General features: G+C 50.8%; 6 protein-coding genes across 6 annotated transcripts; 3 read left to right on the top strand and 3 right to left on the bottom strand.

Moving 5' to 3' along the window:
• Nucleotides 1-2,704: 2,704 nt before the first annotated feature.
• COL26b_008164 (uncharacterized protein) lies at nucleotides 2,705-4,283 on the top strand (the record flags this gene model as incomplete). Its single annotated transcript, XM_053180931.1, has 2 exons — nucleotides 2,705-2,851; nucleotides 2,904-4,283. 2 exons carry the CDS (start codon nucleotides 2,705-2,707, stop codon nucleotides 4,281-4,283), a joined length of 1,527 nt encoding a protein of 508 aa, XP_053035193.1.
• A 5,994-nt stretch (nucleotides 4,284-10,277) lies between these two features.
• On the bottom strand, nucleotides 10,278-11,616 carry COL26b_008163 (uncharacterized protein; the record flags this gene model as incomplete). The annotated part of the gene is made up of 4 exons (XM_053180930.1): nucleotides 10,278-10,453; nucleotides 10,510-10,587; nucleotides 10,640-10,944; nucleotides 11,327-11,616. The coding sequence occupies 4 exons, from the start codon at nucleotides 11,614-11,616 to the stop codon at nucleotides 10,278-10,280; spliced, it is 849 nt and encodes a 282-aa protein (XP_053035192.1).
• Nucleotides 11,617-12,125: 509 nt separating this feature from the next.
• Nucleotides 12,126-13,178, bottom strand: COL26b_008162 (uncharacterized protein; the record flags this gene model as incomplete). The annotated part of the gene is made up of 2 exons (XM_053180929.1): nucleotides 12,126-12,710; nucleotides 13,017-13,178. 2 exons carry the CDS (start codon nucleotides 13,176-13,178, stop codon nucleotides 12,126-12,128), a joined length of 747 nt encoding a protein of 248 aa, XP_053035191.1.
• A 600-nt stretch (nucleotides 13,179-13,778) lies between these two features.
• COL26b_008161 (uncharacterized protein) lies at nucleotides 13,779-15,583 on the top strand (the record flags this gene model as incomplete). The annotated part of the gene is made up of 6 exons (XM_053180928.1): nucleotides 13,779-14,405; nucleotides 14,460-14,667; nucleotides 14,738-14,944; nucleotides 14,992-15,126; nucleotides 15,176-15,385; nucleotides 15,444-15,583. The coding sequence occupies 6 exons, from the start codon at nucleotides 13,779-13,781 to the stop codon at nucleotides 15,581-15,583; spliced, it is 1,527 nt and encodes a 508-aa protein (XP_053035190.1).
• Nucleotides 15,584-15,675: 92 nt separating this feature from the next.
• COL26b_008160 (uncharacterized protein) lies at nucleotides 15,676-17,713 on the bottom strand (the record flags this gene model as incomplete). The annotated part of the gene is made up of 2 exons (XM_053180927.1): nucleotides 15,676-16,800; nucleotides 16,853-17,713. The coding sequence occupies 2 exons, from the start codon at nucleotides 17,711-17,713 to the stop codon at nucleotides 15,676-15,678; spliced, it is 1,986 nt and encodes a 661-aa protein (XP_053035189.1).
• Nucleotides 17,714-18,524: 811 nt separating this feature from the next.
• On the top strand, nucleotides 18,525-20,494 carry COL26b_008159 (uncharacterized protein; the record flags this gene model as incomplete). The annotated part of the gene is made up of 2 exons (XM_053180926.1): nucleotides 18,525-18,747; nucleotides 19,026-20,494. 2 exons carry the CDS (start codon nucleotides 18,525-18,527, stop codon nucleotides 20,492-20,494), a joined length of 1,692 nt encoding a protein of 563 aa, XP_053035188.1.
• Between the last annotated feature and the right edge of the window lie 554 nt (nucleotides 20,495-21,048).

Below are 21,048 nucleotides of genomic sequence, written 5' to 3'. Positions count from 1 at the left end.
TGGCGGCTTTGAGTCACGTGTTCTATGGATTTGCTTTGTTATATTGGCCAACAGGGCAAATCAACCAATACTGGCGTAGGGGCAATCAAATCAGTCAAATCTTGGCGTTATTTAATTTATTGGCTTTAACGGCAGCGCTGTCACTGACTTCATCAAAACCCTCAGAGGCAAGCTGAAGAAAGGACAAAGACGATGGTTTACCATACAGTTCGTGTCTTTTGGTGCGGACGAGCGGGCTTTGGAAAGATTGAGGCGGTTAGACGACGACCTTGAACGTCTGGCTGAGTAAGTTGTCATTCACCGTATCATTACCCTCAGCCATCGCTGACACGGAAATTACAAATAGAGAAGACGTCGTCGATTGGAAGCCTTGGGACTCAGTTGATCCTGATATGCTTATTATCGGAAGCATTGATGCAAGATTCGATGGCCAACGGGCTGCACTAGATGAACGACTGCAAGCGACTTCCTCACAACTCATGTCACAGTCTAGATCAAGTTCAGGATCCCAGAGAAAAGGATTTGGTGAAATATTTCGGCTGGGAGATCGGAGATAAGCGCTGGTCGCCGAGGTCTCATTTACATCACATGCTCTTTAATATTTACTTGCCCAGCGATATGTAACATCGGCAGCATATAATGAGAACGCTCGGGACGATTGTGGTGAAAGAGGGAAACAAACTATGGGATCTCATGTTTGTAGAGTTAGGGCTAAGTTATGAATTATCAATGACACCATACTTACATTAAGCTACTCACTAATGACGCTGTGCAATCCTTTGCTGTCTGGTCCAACTCTCCCAACACGATCTCCATGAGCGATATTCATTAATGGCGCATTTGTCTCAGCGGTAGGTCCCCTTCATACCATACGCCGTGACAGTCTATTTCGTAGTAAGGTTAATAGGACTCCATTAAGCTATTGGCGAAAATCGAATGCGGATAGCAGATCTTGTCCCTGAGGTGGCTTGGCACATGAAGCAGCTGACTGCATGATTTCCAGACCGCCAGTGCCGGGTTTACACGTTTCTAAGCAGTCAATGACAGCAACTTTTCTCGGTTTCACATCAATAGGACCGAACACCGACATCTACGCGTCGCTTCAACTTCCTGGCTCGAGGCCGGGACAGTGATTGTTGCTTGTGAAGTTCCACCTTCGTCACTTCAAGATCATATGAGAGATCCAGGTGAGCGCAATGAGGTGCAGGTTTCAAGGCTACTCCACTGCTGGATGGGTGGAAGCTGCAAAGGTTGTAGGATGGTGGGTGGCAGTGGTGATTGGATCCGAGCATCAGCCTTGACGGCCAACCAGGAGAAATGGATGCAAAAACGGGTGATTTCCCCAAACCAGATGCACCCTCCACAACCATCCCATGACACAACCTCATTTTCTGAAGGACGGCTTAGACCTGCATGATAAGTGGCGGGGCTAATCTTGCTGCGCATCACAATTCCGTTGCGATGAGATGAATCAAAGGAGGCCGTATGCGTACAGAAGAATGTCTCGTTTTCGTGGGCCGACATTTCTTCGTTTTCTCCTCGTCATGTCATGGACAAATACATAGTGGAGCTGGGCTGCATCCGGCTGGCCAAGACTAAATATTGGTCCAGGGCTACTACGTTGGACTTACACTCGGTGAGCTCGTTGACGTCGGTTTAAAGGGACCCCGACTTTCGCCGACGCCGTCATCTCATCTACGTGGCACTAGACGTCGGAATGATGCGACATGCACATGGCCCGTTTTTCTTCTACTAAGCTTCTGCTTCAGGTACCTGATTGGAGGCTGCGTCGGAACAGAGAATGAGGTTGACGTGCTATTGGGCCTACTCCGCACTGTCGGGTCTTGACACCATGTGGTAGGAGATGAGACAGCCGTCATGTGGTACTCGCTAATATGCGGCACGGGTCTGGCCACAAGATACCGAGCTCTGCATATGCACCCCAGATATATGACCAGCCCAACTCCCGAAGGGAGAAAACATATGGGCCGGCGGTAGGGTGGCATTCGGAGACTGGTTGACCCCACGGCCCGAATGTCATGCATATTAGATGGAAGGTCCATTCAGCATCCAGAGACAACAAAGGCACTGGCATGAGGGCCTCAACGAGACCGTGTGACAAACAGGGGTTTATTTGATTTGTTGTGTGGGCCGTGATGTTCCACACGGATGACAAACACTTTGGCGCTGTTCGCAACCGTCAAAGTGCCTCATCCGTAGTTTCATCCTTTCAACCGGTGGATATTTGTTCATAACTTCAATGCTCTCAAGGCTGCATGCAATATGTATTGCCTGCAAGCAACGACGCTGCAACGTAGCATGTTGGACTTCTTATTGGCTTAGTGATACTGTGAAGCATGATCAGACAAAGACGAATGAAGCAAGAGCCTGCTGTCTCATGAACACTTTGTTGCGAAAATGGAGCATCAAGGACAGCGGCATGATTCAACCGGGCCTACAACGGCTTGTCATCGGACCTTTACATGTCGGCAGTCCTGTTTGTTGCAGATCTTGCCGAAGACGGTTCGAAGGCAGGATTCTATCATGACTGTTTGCATTGTATAAAGAAGACAAAGAGATGAAGGAACAGCGAAAGAAAGGTTTGTAGGTCCTCAGACTCTGATATCAGAGCTGTCTTGGAAGCCATTTTGTACATACCACTGTCTTCTCTCTCATTCTCATTCGAGTGCATACATCAGCCAAGATGATGTTCCTCGGAGGTATCCTGAAAGCCATATTGGCAGCAACAGCTGTTGCTCCGGTGATCGGCCTTGCCGTCCCACCCTCCTCGGATGATGTCCTCATTCAGCGCCAATCTGGGGGCGATAAGCTGGTTTTTTGTCACTTCATGGTAATTATCTAAAGTCTCAGTCATCTTTAGTGGTACTAACCGCCGTCCACAGATTGGTATCGTCGGTGCTCGAAGCTCTGCCAGCGAGTATGACGCCGATATGCAGCACGCTAAGGCAGCTGGCATTGACGCCTTTGCCCTCAACATTGGTACAGACTCTTACAGCGAAGCTCAGCTGGACCTCGCCTACCAGTCAGCTGCCAACAATGGCATGAAGGTCTTCATCTCCTTCGACTTCAACTGGTACGGAACCAGTGAGGCGACACGCGTTGGTCAAATGATCGCCAAATACGCGTCCCGGCCGGCACAGCTTATCGTCGATGGCAAGGTCTTCGCTTCATCCTTTGCCGGAGACGGTATGGATGTCGCAGCCATGCGCAGCGCTGCTGGTGTCAGCGTCTTTTGGGCACCCAACTACCACCCGGAGTACGGCACGGACTTCAGCGTTATCGATGGCGCCTTGAACTGGCTTGGGTGGCCCAACAATGGCAGAAACAAGGCACCCGATGGCTATGGAAATGTCACCGTTCAGCAGGGAGATCAAGCTTACATCGCTGCACTCAAAGGAAAACCTTACATTGCGCCGGTGTCCCCTTGGTTCTTCACCCACTTCGGTCCAGAGGTCCCCTACTCAAAGAACTGGGTCTTCCCGTCTGACACTCTCTGGTATGACCGCTGGCAGGAAATCCTGACCCTTAAGCCCCGCTTTCTTGAGATCGTCACCTGGAACGACTACGGCGAGAGCCATTACGTAGGTCGTCTTGACAGTCCCCACGGGGATGATGGCAACTCGAAATGGGTCTACGGGTTTCCCCACAACGGCTGGCTTGATATGGCAAAGCCATTCATCAATGCATTCCACAACGGTGGAAGTGACGTTAAGCCGTACATCTCAGATGATCAGATTGTCTACTGGTTCCGACCTACCCTCAGAAGTCTCAACTGCGATGCCACAGATACCACCATGGCGGACGCAAACAACGTCTCTGGCAACTACTTCAAGGGTCGTCCGTATGGCTGGGAGACTATGCAGGATAAGGTCTTCGTTATCACCCTGCTGAAGGAGGCAGGCTCTGTGTCCATAAACGTCGGAGGTACCAGCGTAACAGTCCAAGCACCCGCTGGCGCAGCCAAGTTCTCCGTTGACATGAAGCCCGGCGCTATCTCATTCACCCTCGCTCGTGGGGGCTCTACGGTGCTATCCGGAACAGCTGGGATGCAGATTCTCGACCACTGCCCCTGCGGTATCTACAACTTCAACCCCTATGTCGGAACCATTCCGGCTGGTCAGCCTGATGAGCTTCTGCCCGCGGCGTACTCGTCCATCTACGCTGGCTTGAAGGTCAGCACCTGTGGTCCCACGGGGATGAAGCGCACTGCTGCACCCATTGCCGATATGGCTGTTCCTGCCATGGCGACCCCCACTGCCTAACTGACAACCATGGTGGTCGAGTTTGGGAAGGTGACGGCTTGAAGTTTATGTCCGAAGAATCGGTGTTTCCAAGGTTCATGTATGTATTGATCGATTATTATGGAACATTGTCCAGCTGGTAAAGTTATACTCATGGCTAGGTACTTATGCGTTGAAAGACTAGCCGAGCCGGCTTGGACATGTGAAGGACAGCTACCCTGTAAATAAGAGAACATTCACCATATCGACGAACACAAATTGAGTTCAGGTCACGTCTGGCCGTCAATGGTAGATAAACCTTGCATATGTCTGCGTTTGCATTCTTGACCGAGATCTTAGTGCCGTTGTGGCGTCCCAAGCGATCTAGCTAGGGTCTGTGCCATGATAATGTGATTGAAATGTCCGAGACTTGGCTCTTTCTTGGCAAGGGCGTCGCCCTCAGCAGCTCATTTAATGCTCAGCTTCAGCCATAATGATTCAGCCGCATATTAGCGCTCCCTTGGTGCTTCAGTATAAGTATGCATAGAAACGAAGGCCGTTTTCCAATTTCAAGCAGGCTCACATTTCAGATATCGGGTGCACTTCACATGATGGCTGGCTCCCTGTATCCTGTCACAACAGAGACAGAGCTTGTCACTCAGGCTTCTCGTCCAAGATCCACAACCAACGCCCCTCTCTGGTACCTGATCTACAACTCTCTCCTCATAGCTCTGAGCATTTTAGCAATTGCTTTCTGGGGCTGCAGTGCCCATGCCCCTCTCCTCTACTCTTTCCATTTTGGCCAATGGTTATTGGCGAACCCAAAGAAGAGCACCATTATTTAGACTGTGTGTGGGACCATTGTCGCGGCGATCCTCCTTTTCCTTCTCAACAGTGTTCTGTTTCTGATGGTTAGGCAGAAGGCCCGCGTGGGATCAGCTTTGTCTACTATTGAAGGCAGGGTTTCTTCCTGCACTCGGCTGACGTATGGCTTGCTAACCATGCTACTTCTAGGATGGAACAAGTGCGCGAATCAGAAACCTCTTTTGAACATCAAACGTCCTTGGTTATCCGGCTTCACCACAGTGAACTGGGTCATTGCGCTGCTTCTTACTACCGCCTTTACAACCCTTCTAACCCCAACCAGGGTTCTTGTCAGCGATTCTCTTGTGGGAGATGAACTCGACTTTACCGCACCTGAGTTTTGGAAATGGTACAACACTTTTGACTCCAAAGGTATACCAAAAAGGAAGGTCTACGGCTGCACCAGGTATACGTACAACTCGTCGACCGGCTCAATTCGCTTTCCAACATGCCCCATCGCGGATGACCCGATCGCCGCCATCTCTGCAGGGGTTTCCGCTACCCAGGAGTCTTTCGGGGTTCACAATGCCTCTGTCCGAGTCGTGGAAAGTTTGTTCAAGGGGTCAACAGGTGGTGTTCTCCCACTTGGATTTGAGGGAATCTCAGCCTTCAGCAATGTCAAATTCATGTCCTGGGACCCGTCCATGGCAAACCAATCACAACAATTCAACTACTCCCTTACACAGCAGGGTCTCTCGGCCGACGTGACCTGCCAGGAGACTTCAAACACACCCATCCAGACCCAACTTCTGAAGTCGATGGAAGTGACGAATTCCAATGCTGGCGGAACGATGGAGTTACGACGCTTCATTGTCAATCAAGGCAATTGCGGATCTAATCACACCTTCGTAGTACCAGGGATCGGTGTCGTAGCTCCGGGTTTCTGTCAGCCCGATGCATCGGTGAAGAAATATGTTTTGTACCTGACTCCGATGGGAAGATACTCGCGCGCTCCGCTGTCTCTTCCAAACATGACTTGCACTTTTGAACCGATGATCACCAAAAATATTGTGGGCTACTCCACGGACACAGGGCTCTTTACGTCGAGCGTCATAGAAAGAATGGGCGGCTCAGGTATTCCGAACGAGACTGCCGACGCCATCAATTCTCTTTTCATGATATCAACAACTAGCTGGGTACGTCTTCATTTTTCGTCGACTAGATTTTGCACGCTTGGATGGCTTTTCTGACATATGCATTCACAAAACAGGGAAGCGGGTTGACCGATTCGATGCTTAGTCTGAACACGAGTGGAGACGGTTCAGGCAACTTTTCCTATGCTGGCGCAGTCGAAGCTGCGATGCGGGGAATTATCGAGTACGAAGGAACAAATCTTCGGATTTACTACGCGGCCAACGAAGCCGACGGTCGCAGTACCGTCAACGGGACGTACGAAGTCTTTCGCATGGGCTATCACCAGACGACACCAACTGCTTTGCTTATTGTTCTTCCCCTGATCGTCTACATTCTAGTTGTGGCATGGTGGTACACCTGGGCTGGGTTAAGAACGGGATCATCAATCGATGATGAGTTCAACCCGACGAACAGCACTGCACTAGTGACTGCTGCTGCCGCAGGTGCTACAAATGGGAAGTTGGGGTTGGATGGCAGAGGGGGGCTCAATGATCATTTGGTTCAGGGAGTACGTATCCGATACGTTGGCAAGACGGGATTAGTGACAATGGATCAAGTGGAGAGTAACAACTTGGGTTTGAGGCTTTTGGGGACTGAGACGTCGTATCGAACTGAACCATTTCCTTGAGATAAACCCAGTTTTGCATGCAATTAAATCCTTCCTCGACAAGAGGCGCGACCAAAAACACCACCCGCTCAATTTGAACCGTGTTCTCCTCTCAGAACCTGGACTCAAGTAATCCCAGTAATATCCAATTGTAACTGATAAGCGGAGTGGGGCTAGGGATTCAATGACAGATTAGCGGAGATAAGACCTCGGCAGATTGCTGGCTTCCCCATCTTTACGGCTAAGAACTCCGCGTTCGCATCTCATCATTCTCAAGGTAATCAATCTCATGTCAGATCGACATTTTAATGCGACAAAAACCAAGAACGTCTCGCTCTCAAGGTCAGCCCCGTGATGTCAGCTCTCGGCGCCGAAGACGGAGCCGGTCCAGATGCCCCACTCGCCGCCGAGCCGGCCGGCAGTCGGGTGTGGCAAGCGTGCCTTGCATGCCGGCGAAAGAAGGTATGATCCAAAACTGAAGGTTCAGACATATACCTGGATACTGACATGCATGGTAGATCAAATGTGACGGCAAACAACCTTGTCACAACTGCAGCTCCCGAGACCAGACTTGCGAGTTTCCTGGAACCAAAGACAATGCATCAGCAAGCCGGTAGTAAGTGGCATCAGGCTTGGAACCTTATCTTGGAACTCCATAACAGCGACATAATCCGTACTAACTGCTGACTTGCTAGTTATACCACGTCGTTTGAGGCGCGGTGTCAGCAGATGGACTCCCTGTGCCAGAGGCTAGAAACTCTTACAAGCCAGTTATCGCGATCGCTGGAGGCCATGCATCAGTCACCCGGAGCCGGCTCTTTGGCAAGCCCAAGCGAGGACCTACTGAGGGCTGCCCAAGTCCTCAACTCTCTTCCCAATGTTCAAGAGTCGGTCCTGGGGCTCCAAAACGCCTCTCATGTGCAAGGCCCTGAGACTGGCAATCTGGATGGCAACATACATGCAGACCGAGTAGTGGCCCCACTGCGTGTCCGCCAATCTCACGTCAACGACGACATGCTGGACTCGTCCGACAGCGACGACTCCGACACAATTAATGATCAACGTCAAGATGGTCCCGCTGAAGGACGCGACGACGAGGAAATCGGGCAAGTCGGTGCCTTGGTTCGTGATTCATATGGGCGTCCCAGGTAAGTCACCGAACCGCATTCTCGTAGTCAAAATCTCACTTTCAGATCAGGTTCATCGGTGGAGCCACACACAACATCCTCATAGAAGCTGCAAAGAGCCTGCTGCCTGCTGGTTTGACAACAAGCCCTTCATCAACTGGGGCGAGCCAAAGTGTGCTGAGCACCGACGACCTCGAACTTCCACTCTTCGTCCGGGGGAAAGTGTGGCCCGAGCTGCCCTTCATTCCAAAACCAGAAGACCTTCCTCGACCTCCGCAGTACATTGCAGATCTTCTTATCAGTCTCTACTTTGACAAACTGCACTACACGTTTCCGGTTCTCTTCAAGCCCCACTTCATGCGACGCTACCAAAAGTTGCTGAAAGCTGGCCGTGATTGTTCTTCCCCCAAACATCGCCGTTTCTTGATGGTCTTCTTCGCTGTTTGTGCGTGTTCATCCAGCCTCCTCCCATCGAACTCGGAGAGCGAGCTTCCTGGGATCGAATACTATCAGAAAGCACTCCTCATGTTCTACGCCTCCACCGGTGAAGCGTCACTTGAGAGAGTCCAGTGCTTAGCATTACTATCAATGTGCTCCGCTGGATGGAACACTTTGTCGCAAAGTTGGAACTTGGCCGGCCAAGCAGTAACAGCTGCCCAAGATATGGGATTGCACTTAAGTAGCCGATCGGTGCGTCTTCGTTGCTCCTCTATTTCCGGTCAACAAACTACTGACAACAGAAAGATATTATCCCTGGCACCAGAACTCTCGGAGAACAGACACGCTGAGTTCCTCCGACTTCAAGTGTCCCGCCGCATATGGTGGTGTGTATACACCCTTGATAGGTACATCTCCTGTCTACACCTTACTGCATATTCGACCTATGCTGACCCTTAACCTCCAGAATCACATCTATCTGTCTCGGCCGTCCAATGGCTGTCCAAGACGACGACTGTGATTGCGAGCTGCCCATGGACATGAAAGATGAGGACTTTGAGCCCTACTACCTGAAGTCCAGAACATACCATCCAGCCAAGGTTGACATCCCATCCGAAGGACCATGCATCATGAGCGGTTTCCTCGCGTTCGCCCGCCTCTCCCGACTGGCTGGCAAGATCCAGCACCTCAATTCGCCCCTGAACCTTCGGAAACTCGCATCTGCGGACTCCGCCAAGACACAGAGATTTCTTTCCCGCGTTGATACGTATGATCAGGCTCTGCGAAATTGGCTCGCAAGTCTGCCACCGCACATTCAGTTCTCAGCCAACAGCATGGAAAAGAGTCCTGGGGGCGATCCTGCCTTGGTGATGTGTGTCATTATCTTCATCCTACATGCGGGCTCTCTCCTGAACCTATACCGGTACGTGTTTTCCGGTCGTATCTGAAGGTCTCCCTACTAATGAGCCAAGCTGCTTCTTAAACTACCCTAAACAAGCCGCTCTGGATGAGGAAGTAGATATATCAGGTGCCATATCTCAATGTGTGAGTGCAGCACAAATGTGCATTCACGCCGCTGAAATTGTCCGAGATTTGGTACCTACTTCACATTATCTGGCTCTCTCAGTTCATTATATGACGCTCTCTGGCATCGTGCTGTAAGTCCAGTCCCCCACCTGAGCTCGAATCCTCTTGACGTGTGGTCGCTGATGCGCAATATGAAAACAGCCTACGGATGCCTTCAAGTCACTCTAATCCCGAGGTTCTGGATGATGTGAAGAAATGTGTTTCGTTCTTGAAGGATGTCGAAGTTCGCTGGTCTGGCGCGAAGCGAAGCCGGGTTATCATTGAGCAGTTGCTACAGCACCAGCGAAGCAAGCTGGCTCTCGAACGCAATACTCGCCAAAGCCAGACCAGTACTTCACCGGTTCAATCTAAGAGGAACACCAACAAAAGAACGCTGGATGACTTTGAGGGGACGAACACTCCCCGAACCGGGGGTGAAAACTTTCTGTGGGGCGAAATACCTGGGTCTGAGTTATTTCCATTCGATCCTTTGGATCCAGTCTTATTCTCGTCTTGGGATTGATGCAGACGCCCTTAACTAAGTAGCATGACAAACCACCAGTTGTCTAATATCCACCCGGCTATTCCCTACTTACTCAGTAGAGTTCAAGCCTTCCTTCGATCAAGACCGAATGTGAATGAGGTTCAGTCCAGACGATCATACCGATGAATACAACAATTGTAGATAATAATCCAGGTCTCCGATGAGAGAAAACAAAGTACATGTGAGCGACGACGACGGCCAAGCTATGCACCGAGAGAATTGGTGGTTGCTCTAGCCCAGGAAGACAGTTGGTCTCTTTACATCTGGTTAAAAACAACTATCTTAATGTCCCTTCTGGCGTGCTGCGCCTCAAATGCCTCATTTGCCTGGGTCAAGGGGTACGTGGACGTGATGAGCGGTTTGAGATCAACCTTTTTCGTAGATAACAGACTAATGGCATCCTCGAAGCACCCATGAGTATACCGAACGGTTCCTGCGAAGAGTATTTGTCAGCAAGGATTCAAATTAGGAGTTTTGCAGAAGCCTTACCCTTTACGTCAAGTTCATTGGCTGTAATCAAGAAAAGGGGCAACGATGCCATCGGTCTTCCCAGGCCCGCCTGTATACCTGATATTCAATCAGCACGACGAGTGTTCACGGGATTCAACACGCAACTCACATGTTCCGCCTGATTTTAGCATGCAAATTGCCATCGTAGCGCATATCTCAGCGCCGCTAGCCTCGATAGCAACATCAAAGCCGTATCCCAAGCCGTACTTAGTGATGACCTCCCTGGCGTAATGTTGAGAGAAGGACAGGACGTCTTGAGAAGGGTCGCTATTTCTTGGCGTGACAATTCCGACATCAGCTCCATAGGACTCGGCAAATCTCGTTCGAGACTCTTCAATGTCGAACATAACGATCTTCTTGACGCCATATGCCTTCGCCACAGCTAGAATCAGGAGACCAAGAGGTCCGCATCCACTGTCACCCGTCAGCATCAAGAATGACAAGGCCACAACAATGTTTCTGGAGGTACTGAACACAATCCTGAGTTTCACTTACAAAATAGCCAGGCTTTGACTCGGATTCAGCGATGCCCTTCTCGCAGCCTGAACCGCAATCGCTAGCGGCTGGATCGAGCCTGCCTCCTCCCAAGAAACATCTTCAGGAATGGCAACCGTGTTAGAAGCCCGGCAGGTGAAGTACTGACTTAGAGTCCCGTCAGTGGGATCCATCCCGCAGTACTTCAATCTAGAGCAGATATTCTGCTTTCCCCGTCCGCAAAACTCGCACCTGTGGCCAAAGGCAGGCTTAGTTAGACTCAGTGTCTACAACGAAGGTTTTTGTCAGGGACATCCCATACTCCCTGCATGAGAATCCGGGCTCGATTGCCACGCGCTGGCCGACAAATCTGTCTGTAACATTCTTTCCGATGGTCTTGATGAGACCTGCCGACTCGTGGCCCAGGATCAGTTCACGGGAGACATTGGCACTGTCCCAGTTGTGGCAATCCGACCCGCAAATACCAGTGGTGATAACTTCGACCAGAACCTCGTCGTCGTTCGGTACTCGGATGGGTTGCTGTCGAATTTCGAGTTTTCTGACGCCTGCCCACACAACGGATCGATTCGAGTATGGTGAAAGATCAGCCATGTTTTGATTGTTCAGAGCATCGGCCATGGCAGTATCTAAGGTTCAAGAAGACCTGAAGGTGATTGCTGTATTGGCTTTTTGTATGTATAGCATACATCTGTTTTTATCTCAATGCTTTTGAGATTGACCTCTGCTCCAGCCTTCGCCACTTCTTCATCATGAAGCCAAAAATGCTTCATCATGCCTTTGGCAAGTCTCGGCTCGGAGCCCGGCCCGGCCTCTCCTTATCGATTTGTTGTTGAGTGGGTCCCATATATCGAGGTTGGTGGATGTTCATAACACATTGAATACGGTAGTCTTCGCCTACGAGTGACGTTACGGCTTTGGCGTAGTCATTCTGCAGTTGCCCAATTTACCCGTCGCTATTATGGGCTGAGAAGGCTACGAGTCCAAAAATTCAAATCGACAAAAATTTAAAGCAATCAGTCAGACAAAATAACGCGTTTTTATGCGGTTACTTTGTGAAGGCGATTGGAGAAAATGCTCTATGAAACTCAGGGCAGGGCTAATTAATTGTACTCGGTGGCCGTTTTAGGGTCTTCCGTTGTATCCAAATCTCCGTTGGTGCCATTCACCTCCTTCGGCTTCTCCTCGTCGGCCTTTGTAGAAACCAGGCTCTTCAGCTTTTCCATCTCAATAGACATCCATGCGGCGATGGCAACGATGTCCGCTCCGCAGTTCACGAAGTGGAACCCTTGTTTATACTTGGCCGCCGCAACGTCGGCACTGAGCGCGAAGTGCCCAACGTACTTCCCGGCGTCAAGCCCAGCCTTCAGAACACGAGCAATTGCTTCCTGGACCTCGGGGATTGAAGCATGATCAAATGCCACATGGCCCATTGAGGCCGCGAGATCGTTAGGCCCGATGAACAGCATGTCGACCCCATCTACTGCAGCAATCTCCTCCACATTATCCACAGCCTTCTGGCTCTCTATTTGCACGCAGACCATCACGTTATCGTTAGCGCTGAGTAAGTAATCTCGACCGGTTTGATTGAATGCGGAGTGCGCGAACATGGCACCGGCTCCGCGAAGACCCTGAGGCCATCGAGCTGAACGGTACTTGCATGCCCGAACAACAGCTTCCGCTTGTTCCTAAAAAAATCGTTAGCCATGAATGGAGAACACGAAATGCTCGATCTAACTTTTGTCTCACACATCGGTACCATGATGGCATGAGCACCGCAGTCCAGGGCCCTTTTCATCATCCAGTGCTCCGATGCTGGTATCCTCACGATGGGTGACACCCCTGAAGTCGAGATGGCCCCAACCTGAAGGTACATGTCTCTGTCGTCAATATTTCCATGTTCCGTATCGATAAGAATCCACTGCCAACATGTGTTAGATTCGTATAAACCTTTCAATGTAAAGATCGAGATTTGGGAATGCTCAATAACTTACATCCTCTCCCAAGGGCGCTACTGTCCTCGCCAGGGAGTATCCGGGGAACTCAAGCCATTGACCGACGCTCGGGCCTTCACCTCTTTTGGCCCTTTCTAGAGATTCCCGCAATCGTGTCTTGCCTGTCGCATCAACAACAGGGGACTTGATTTGGTTTGCCATGTTTCTGAATGTGATTCAATTGGATGATCAAAGGTTCTTGCAGATTGAGAGAAAATGTTTCTTGGTAACAATTGAATATGGCTACGCATTTCCGTCTTCGGTTGATCTTCTTGACACTGAGTATTTGGCGTAAGCTGTTGGCATGAGGGGTAGCTTCGGCCGGGTCCCGGGCCGCTGGCGACTGTAGTTGGAAACAATTGGTTAATCGATCACAGCATGTCCAGGGTGCGTCGATAAGTTCCCATGTCAAATCAATGCCAAGTACGCCAATCATTATCGCACGCTTCTGCTTATCCATGGCAAACCGGGCTATCTCCGACATCGCCACCTGACCGGCCTGATCGGGGGAGATCCGGCCGGATCGCCAACGCGTCGTGTAACTGATACCTGGTCCCCTACAGGTGCGCGCTGATAAGGATGGAGAGAGATGCGGTGACCGCAACTCAGATTGTCGTTGAATATAAGGAAGCAGTGTCTCAGTGGGGTATCCTCGGTAGTTTACATAGTCGAATTACAAACAATAGGTCACCTTCCGCCTCTGGCGACAATTCTATTGAGGGCATCGTTGTGTTTCCTCCATTCCGCCTTGTTGACGCCAAGATGACTTCCGAGCCCGACATCAAGAAGACCGACGAGTTGGACGTCAACGACAAGCCCAATGATGTTATCGAAGGCATCATTGAAGATGCGACTGAATACTCCGACTCCTACTTCCGGAAGTTGCGCTTCAAGATCGACTTGTTCCTCCTCCCGTTGATGTGGGTTTGCTATGGCACCCAACAGGCCGACAAGACATCTCTCAGCGTGCAGGCGGTATTCGGCCTTCGCGAAGACACCGGCTTGGTTGGCGAACAGTTCAACTGGCTGAGCACCATCTTTTACCTGTCTTACTTGGTGTGCGAGTTTCCCGGTAACTGGCTGATTCAGAAGAGTCATACTGGAAAGTTTCTTTCCGTTGTGATGATACTATGGGGCGTCGTGGTTCTCTGCATTGCGTTTGCAAAGAACTTCGCACACCTCATGATTCTTCGCACCCTCCAAGGCGCTTTGGAATGCACAATTTCACCAACTTTCATGCTGATCACGGGAGCTTGGTATACCTCGCAAGAGCACACACTGCGGTCTTTGATCTGGGGAACATCCAATGCTGGGATGAACATCATCACCGGTCTGTGCATGTACGGGATCGGATTGCATGCACAGAAAGACCCCAATGGTCTTGCAGCAGTAAGCCTATCTCTTGAAAAGACTTAATGGCATGGGCTGACATCTATCTTGCAGTGGAAAGGAATCTCCTTCTTCCTCGGCAGCTTGACCATTGCGTGCGGAATCCTTGTGTGGTTCATTCTCGGTACGCCTCGTGAAGTGCGATGGCTCAACGAAGAAGAGAAGAAGGCGGCAATTGCTCGCGTGGTTGCCAATCAAACCGGGTCCGATAAGAACAAGCGCCCTGAGTTCAAGTGGGAGCAAGTTTGGAGCACTTTCAAGGGTACGTCACGTCTTCGTTGGAGACAATTGCATTAAGGGACATCTTCAGGCTGACGAGACAACATTGACAGATCCGCAAACCTACTTCTTCTTTTTCGTAACCATCATCAACGCACTACCGAACGGAGCGAACACCACATTTTCGAAATTGATCTGGAAGTCATTCGGCTTTTCAAACTTGGAGACACTCCTCAAGGGTTCTACCCCATATTACTGTGTTAGCATCTGCTGGTTCTTGGTTGTCGGATACGTCACCCTTAAGAAGCCTAACCTCCGATGTAAGTCCCCGTGGTTTTGAATCTCGATTGCTGCTAACAACCCAAAGTCCTCATGATGATGTTCTCGTTGGTGCCTGCCTTCAGCGGCATGATGGCTTTGGCCCTGCTCCCGACCGACTCCATGAAGTGGACTAGATGGGGCATGTACATCTTGCAAGTTTTTGGATCGTTGCCTGGTCTCAGTAAGTAGTACGATTGTCGAGCCCGTGGCCAACACTGACTTTAATGCAGTGATCTGGACCTTCTTGCCCTCCAACGTCGCCGGCAGAACGAAGAAGACGGTCACATCAACAGTTCTATTCGTCGCTTATTGTGTTGGAAACGCGGTGGGTGCTCAGATGTTCGTGGCCTCGGACGCCCCCAAGTACATTCGCGGCCTCACTGCTTGTGCTGTTCTCTATTGCGTTGAGTTCTGCAGCATGGGGGCGTGGCGGTTCTACTGTAAGTCAAGACCTACTACAAGTTGCGATGTAAGATGAATGCTAATACACGACCTCAGACATCTGGGAGAACCGAAGACGCGCGAAGCTCATTCGTGAACAAGGCATCTCTGAGGAAGAAAGTGAGCGACTCGGCAAGCTAAATGCTGAAGCTGATATGACCGATCGGGAGAACATTCATTTTAAGTACAAGTACTAGAGACTGACGTGGCGGGAGCGTTGGTCCTCCGCAAATAGCACCAATTCTGGAGATTGAGTATCATCTCAGCGCCTGAAATGAAGGCATGATCGTTACAGCCTGTCCTCTGGGGAAGATACACGGCACAATCTTCCGTTCTGTGTCTGCACGCCCTGGTCCCCGTCCAACACAATCCACCTCTCGCTCCCCACCGCAGTGACTGCATAGAAGACATCATTAGGATCCCACCTTCTCTTGATCTGACTAAGTCTTGGGTAATTCCCTCCATAGAAACTCTCCTGCCAGTCAGACTCCTCGACACTGGCTTCGTTGAGATATGTGCCGCCCCCTTCGGAGACCGGGGCAATTTCGCGCCATGGTTGGAGAACCTGTTCCTGGAGATACATATTTTGAGCAGCCAGAGCGGCGGGGGTCGAGTGATCAGCTGTACGGTTTGAAGAGGTCACCAGGAAAAAGACCATCTCGCGGAAGGCGGGGTTGACGGCATTGTTCTGGTTTCCGACACTTGAGCCCGCGTTACCAGGTGCGTTGTGATAACCCAGAAAGTGCTTGCCGGATGAGACGTGGGATTTGATGAGGGCATAGGTCTCCTCATATTTCTCGACAAAGTTTCGGCGGGGCACCAGTCGATTCGCGGGAAGCGACGTGTCAACACCAACGGGAAACTGGTTTGCACCCCATGTCGCCTGGTAAGCCGAGTAGAAAGACGTATGTGCCGTAGATTGATGCGGTACTGATAAAGTGATGTTGTTCGCCTCGAGGTATTCGAAAAAAGGGCTTACGACCTCGTTGTAGGAGTCCAGAGTGTGGTTCGGGGCAAACATATAGTTCATGCTGAGCTGCGGTGTCGGCCACATGATGTAGAAGGAATACAGCCCGGCGTCAGTCCAGTTGAGGAACTCGTCGTAAAACTTTCTCACGCCCTTCCAAAACTGGTCGATGCTATTATTGGAAGCATCGAGTGTCCACTTTGCCGTCACCACATTCATCCGAGGATGTGCGCGGATGATGACTGATGTGATGACACCAAAAGTCCCGCCGCCGCCACCACGGAGAGCCCAGAACAGATCGGGGTTCTCCTTTTCGGAAACAGTTCGGAAACGGCCATCAGCAGTCACGATCTGAAAAGCGACAACGTGGTCGGCGGCCATTCCGTAGATGCCCGCAAGGGGGTTCTGACCTCCCCCGGTGATCATGCCACCAGCGTACCCTACGCTCTGTCATGCTATCAGTGGCTGGTTTGATGGACATTGAAGAGACAGAACCTACCCAAGAAACTGCACCTAGGACGCTAACGTTGTTCTGTTCAGCAACCTCGTAAACTTCTCGGACACTAACGCCGGCGGCTAACTTCATAGCGGGACCAGAGTATCCAGGTCCTTCGTACTTGGGCAAATATTCAACGTCCTTCATATTGTGCATCCATAGGCTGAGTGCACCGGCCCCCAACGACTTTCCAAGATAGCAATGCCCAGTGTTCTTGATCACCAAGCGCAAGTTGGCTGCACAAGCAAAATTGACCGCAAGCTGAATTTGCGCAACGCTAGTCACGTTTATCGCATACTCCGGGTAGCCTCCGATAGTACATTCGGAACCAGATGTCTCGTTTCTTGGCTGACAAGTGCGTCCTTGGAAGATGGGCCAGTAATTGGCAGTGGCGTCGGCGCTAAGGAAGTTGGCATTTGTAGAATTCTTGATGATATTGGCGCACTCAATGTCATTTCTTGCACCCCATTTAGAGTCGTAACAGGGAGCTCCCAAAGGTTTTGTTGGGACCAGAGCTCCTCCGAGTAGTTGATCAAAGACGCCCCATACTTCATCCCTTGGCCAGCTTGGATCGCCAGGAAAAGCTTTGCAAGCTGCGCGTGCTTGAGGCTGAGTTGGAGGAGAGACAGGATTGTCTCCAAAGGTAAAGTAAGACGCGTACTCGGCTGTCGTCTCGTGATCGACTATGAGAGTCACAACGTCTTCGGTCAACTGCTGCACCTCCGTGCTTTGAAGCAGTGCTCCTGCGGCTGCTGTCGCGGCAACGAACTCCACGGCAGGCTTGATGTCTGGAACTGTAGCGGCGGCTCGAAGCGTGAAGTGCAGGAAGATAGAGCCAAGCATTGACGGGGACATGACGGGCATCTTGAGTGATGAAGATGTATGAATCAAATACCGAGACCACGGTAGGATGGCGCAAATGGCTTTTGTTTTCCCTGGAGCTTAGTAGATTGATGAACGAAGGTTTCCCAAAGCTGAATCTGAGAGCATATTGAAAGGGTTTGGCTTGCAGCTGATCATCAGAGTCAACAGTGGCGACAGATTGATGTTGCGTGGAACGGCAATGTTGCATTCTGCCCTAATTACGATAGTAATTGTTATTGGTTCCCTCGGTCTATGCCCATGAAGGCTTTAGGTGACCGCATGCATATTAGTGGGATGCTCGAGACGCGATTCGACCTGTTGTGGGTACGATCCAGGCTGACGGCGGCATAATTGCAACAAGAGACGTGATTGGATGGATTAAGGGCCTTCAAGGGAACATCAGGCTGCATGTCAGCACTATCCCACATTGCGTTCCGCTGGAATTCTCTCTCCGGCATTCCTTTTCCCGTATGCATCTTAACCACTAGATAGACGACGAGTTTGAGTCTTTGTGTTGCATCACGCTTTCAGTACAAGTCACCTTCCATCGCCAAGAACTCCACTTCAAGAGTCCTCGCTAATGCAGCTTGACTGAGCCATGGAGTCTCAGCTCTGTCAAACCTGCGCGGGGATCTTCACCGGGGAACGAGTCTTACGTGAAGATCGCCCGCACCATCAGTCAAGGAATGATGTCCTGCAGGCGGCAAAGAGTGGTTGTCATCTCTGCAGTTTCATGACTAAGAGTCTAGCCTTCCAGCTTTTCGACGGAAACCAGCCATTCAAGGCGAATTGGTATTTATCATACCCAAAGATGTCGACAACAAACAAGCCAAGGCTCCGCTTGACCATTGATGCAGGATGGGACGAGGAGGATGATGTTTCTGAGTCAAGCTACGCGACGAATTCTTCACTAGAGTGCAAGAATATCGATGGCCAGGGATATGTCAAGTTACCAAAGACAGGAACTGAGATGAAGGGACCAAACAAGTCAGGATTTGCACCGATATGGGGGTTTGAGATGGTCCCCACGTCGAGTAAGTTCATTCTTTACACCTCGCATCATTCGTCGAGGCGCCTACTAATGCTTCTTAATAAGATGCGAGCTCATATGTGAGATCTTATGAGCCCCCTGCTCAGTTGGGAAGCCCCGGATCGTGGACTCCAGTTCATAAGTGGCTGAAAGATTGCCTGAAGAATCACCAGCAATGCTCCAAGCATATCGACACGAACTATCGACCCACGAGACTAGTGGAAATCGTCAACTCAACTACCGTTCGCGTTGTTGAACATCTTGACGCCAAAGCTTGTCCAGCTTACGCATCCTTCTCTCATTGTTGGGGACAAGCAAAGACGTTGAAGCTGCTCCAGACGAATAAAGTCGAGCTCCAGAATGGCATAGAAATAGCGACGTTGCCAGCAAGTTACAAAGAGGCGCTCGATGTCATGGTGGGGTTCGGCATCAAGTTCATCTGGATCGACTCGCTTTGCATCATCCAAGACTCGAAAGACGACTGGCGTGCCGAGGCAGCAACCATGTGCGATGTGTACCGCAACTCCTTGCTCAACATCTCCGCATGCGCCGCAGCCGAGAATTCGGAGTTGAGCTTCCAGAACCGAGACACGGGCACCATACGGCCAATGGAGGTATTCCCGAAGTGGCGCGGCATCAAAAATGAGCGGTTCCTTGTTACTAACACCGACATTTGGATGCAAGAAGTTGAGGAGTCCCCGTTGTACCGCCGCTCATGGGTTCTGCAAGAAGCACGGTTATCCACTCGGAACCTGTGCCTCACACGCAATCAGCTCTGGTGGGGATGCCGTGGAGGAACCTTCTGCGAGACCTGGCCTGATGGCCTGCCCAATGACATGGACAACGCCAAAGGTCGTGAAAGAGCATCAGCTTCCGGACAGACCTTCACCCATTTCATGTGGTGCAGCTTGGTCGAGAAGTACACGACGTGCGGCATTACCGTTCTTTCCGACAGAATGATTGCCATCGCAGGGCTTGCAACTGCATATCACGAAGACTTTGCTGGCGATGAGTACATCGCTGGCATGTGGAGGTCTCAACTACGTCAGTCACTTTGCTGGGTTGCGGGTCCTGATGAGATGGTTCCGATGAAGTATCGGACCACCGAGTATCGGGCGCCATCATGGTCGTGGGCTTCGGTTGAAGGAGGGGTATACTTCCATCACACCAGGTACGGCCCTGATGGTAATCATCCAACCTCAGTCTGCGATGTTCTGGACATAAAGCTGTCAAAAGTAGGGCCTTCTCCCTACGGTGAAGTAACCGGGGGTTTCCTACGACTTCGTGCTCCGTTGGTCGAGGTCGAGGTTGGAGACGAAGCGTTACGTTTCCAGGGAGCGGACGGGGGCTTTCACCTTATACCGGGGACGGCTGAAGATTTGGACCAGGAGCGGTGGAACTTTGACCAGTACACGTCTGTTGTGCTTGACGAATACACGTCCTACATAGAGGCCATGATATCGCATATCAGCGCCCCAGCCATTGACTTGAGCAAGAGTGTCGAGTTTAACGCGGCAAAGAGGATGACAAGGGTTGCAGAACAGTGGACGAAAGTCGACGGACGGCTATTCTGTGCTCCTATTATTGAATGGAATAGTCCGGAAGGCAGCGAAGGCGCCGGCATAGTCCTTGTCCTTCCCAACTCAGGACCCGTCGGTTGCTATCAGCGAGTCGGCTCGTTCAGGTGGAAGGGAGAAAAGGTCCAGAGCCATCTACACAGTCTGAAGCTACGTGAGTTCAACATCATTTGATCAGATTCAAACAAATCAATGGGACTCTTTCCTGGCCGCGGCGCACCGCTGAAATGTCAATCGTCGGTTTTAGCTCTTTGTTGGATATGCCGTGACAGCGATCAGACTCATTTTCTTATCCTGGCCGAATCCGTGAATCCTTTACCGAATGGTAATTATGGGCTATTATTAAGCGTCAGGCATCGAGCATTGGATTTACGCTGTTGCTTTAGCTTGATATTTCTGTCCCTCGGTGGGCTCTACGCCAGGGCCACAAGACCCCGCACGAGAGCCCAGTGGAGGGCAACACTTGTGCTAAAGTGCACGATTGATGTTCCTAGGGACTTAGGTAAACTCTCTATTCCTGTTGTCGCCGTCGCCGTCGCCGTCGCCTGTTCTACTGTTATGCTGATTCGAAGTATTATTCCAAGTAACTTTATTAAATCCAGTACACAGGGATTGTTGCCGCGCTGACACAGTAAATAAAATTCGGTCGGAGTCTTCTACAGGGGGTTGGTTCGTGTGCGGCAGGAGGGCTTTTCAACACTGCCTCCGAAGGATTAGACTGGCATCTG

The sequence above is a fragment of the Colletotrichum chrysophilum genome (assembly GCF_026319265.1).
Source record: "Colletotrichum chrysophilum strain AFK26 chromosome Unknown scaffold_69, whole genome shotgun sequence".
In the NCBI taxonomy this organism is placed as follows: domain Eukaryota; kingdom Fungi; phylum Ascomycota; class Sordariomycetes; order Glomerellales; family Glomerellaceae; genus Colletotrichum; species Colletotrichum chrysophilum.
Note: the sequence above shows the minus strand (reverse complement) of the source record. Positions and strands in the feature narration are given on the sequence as shown.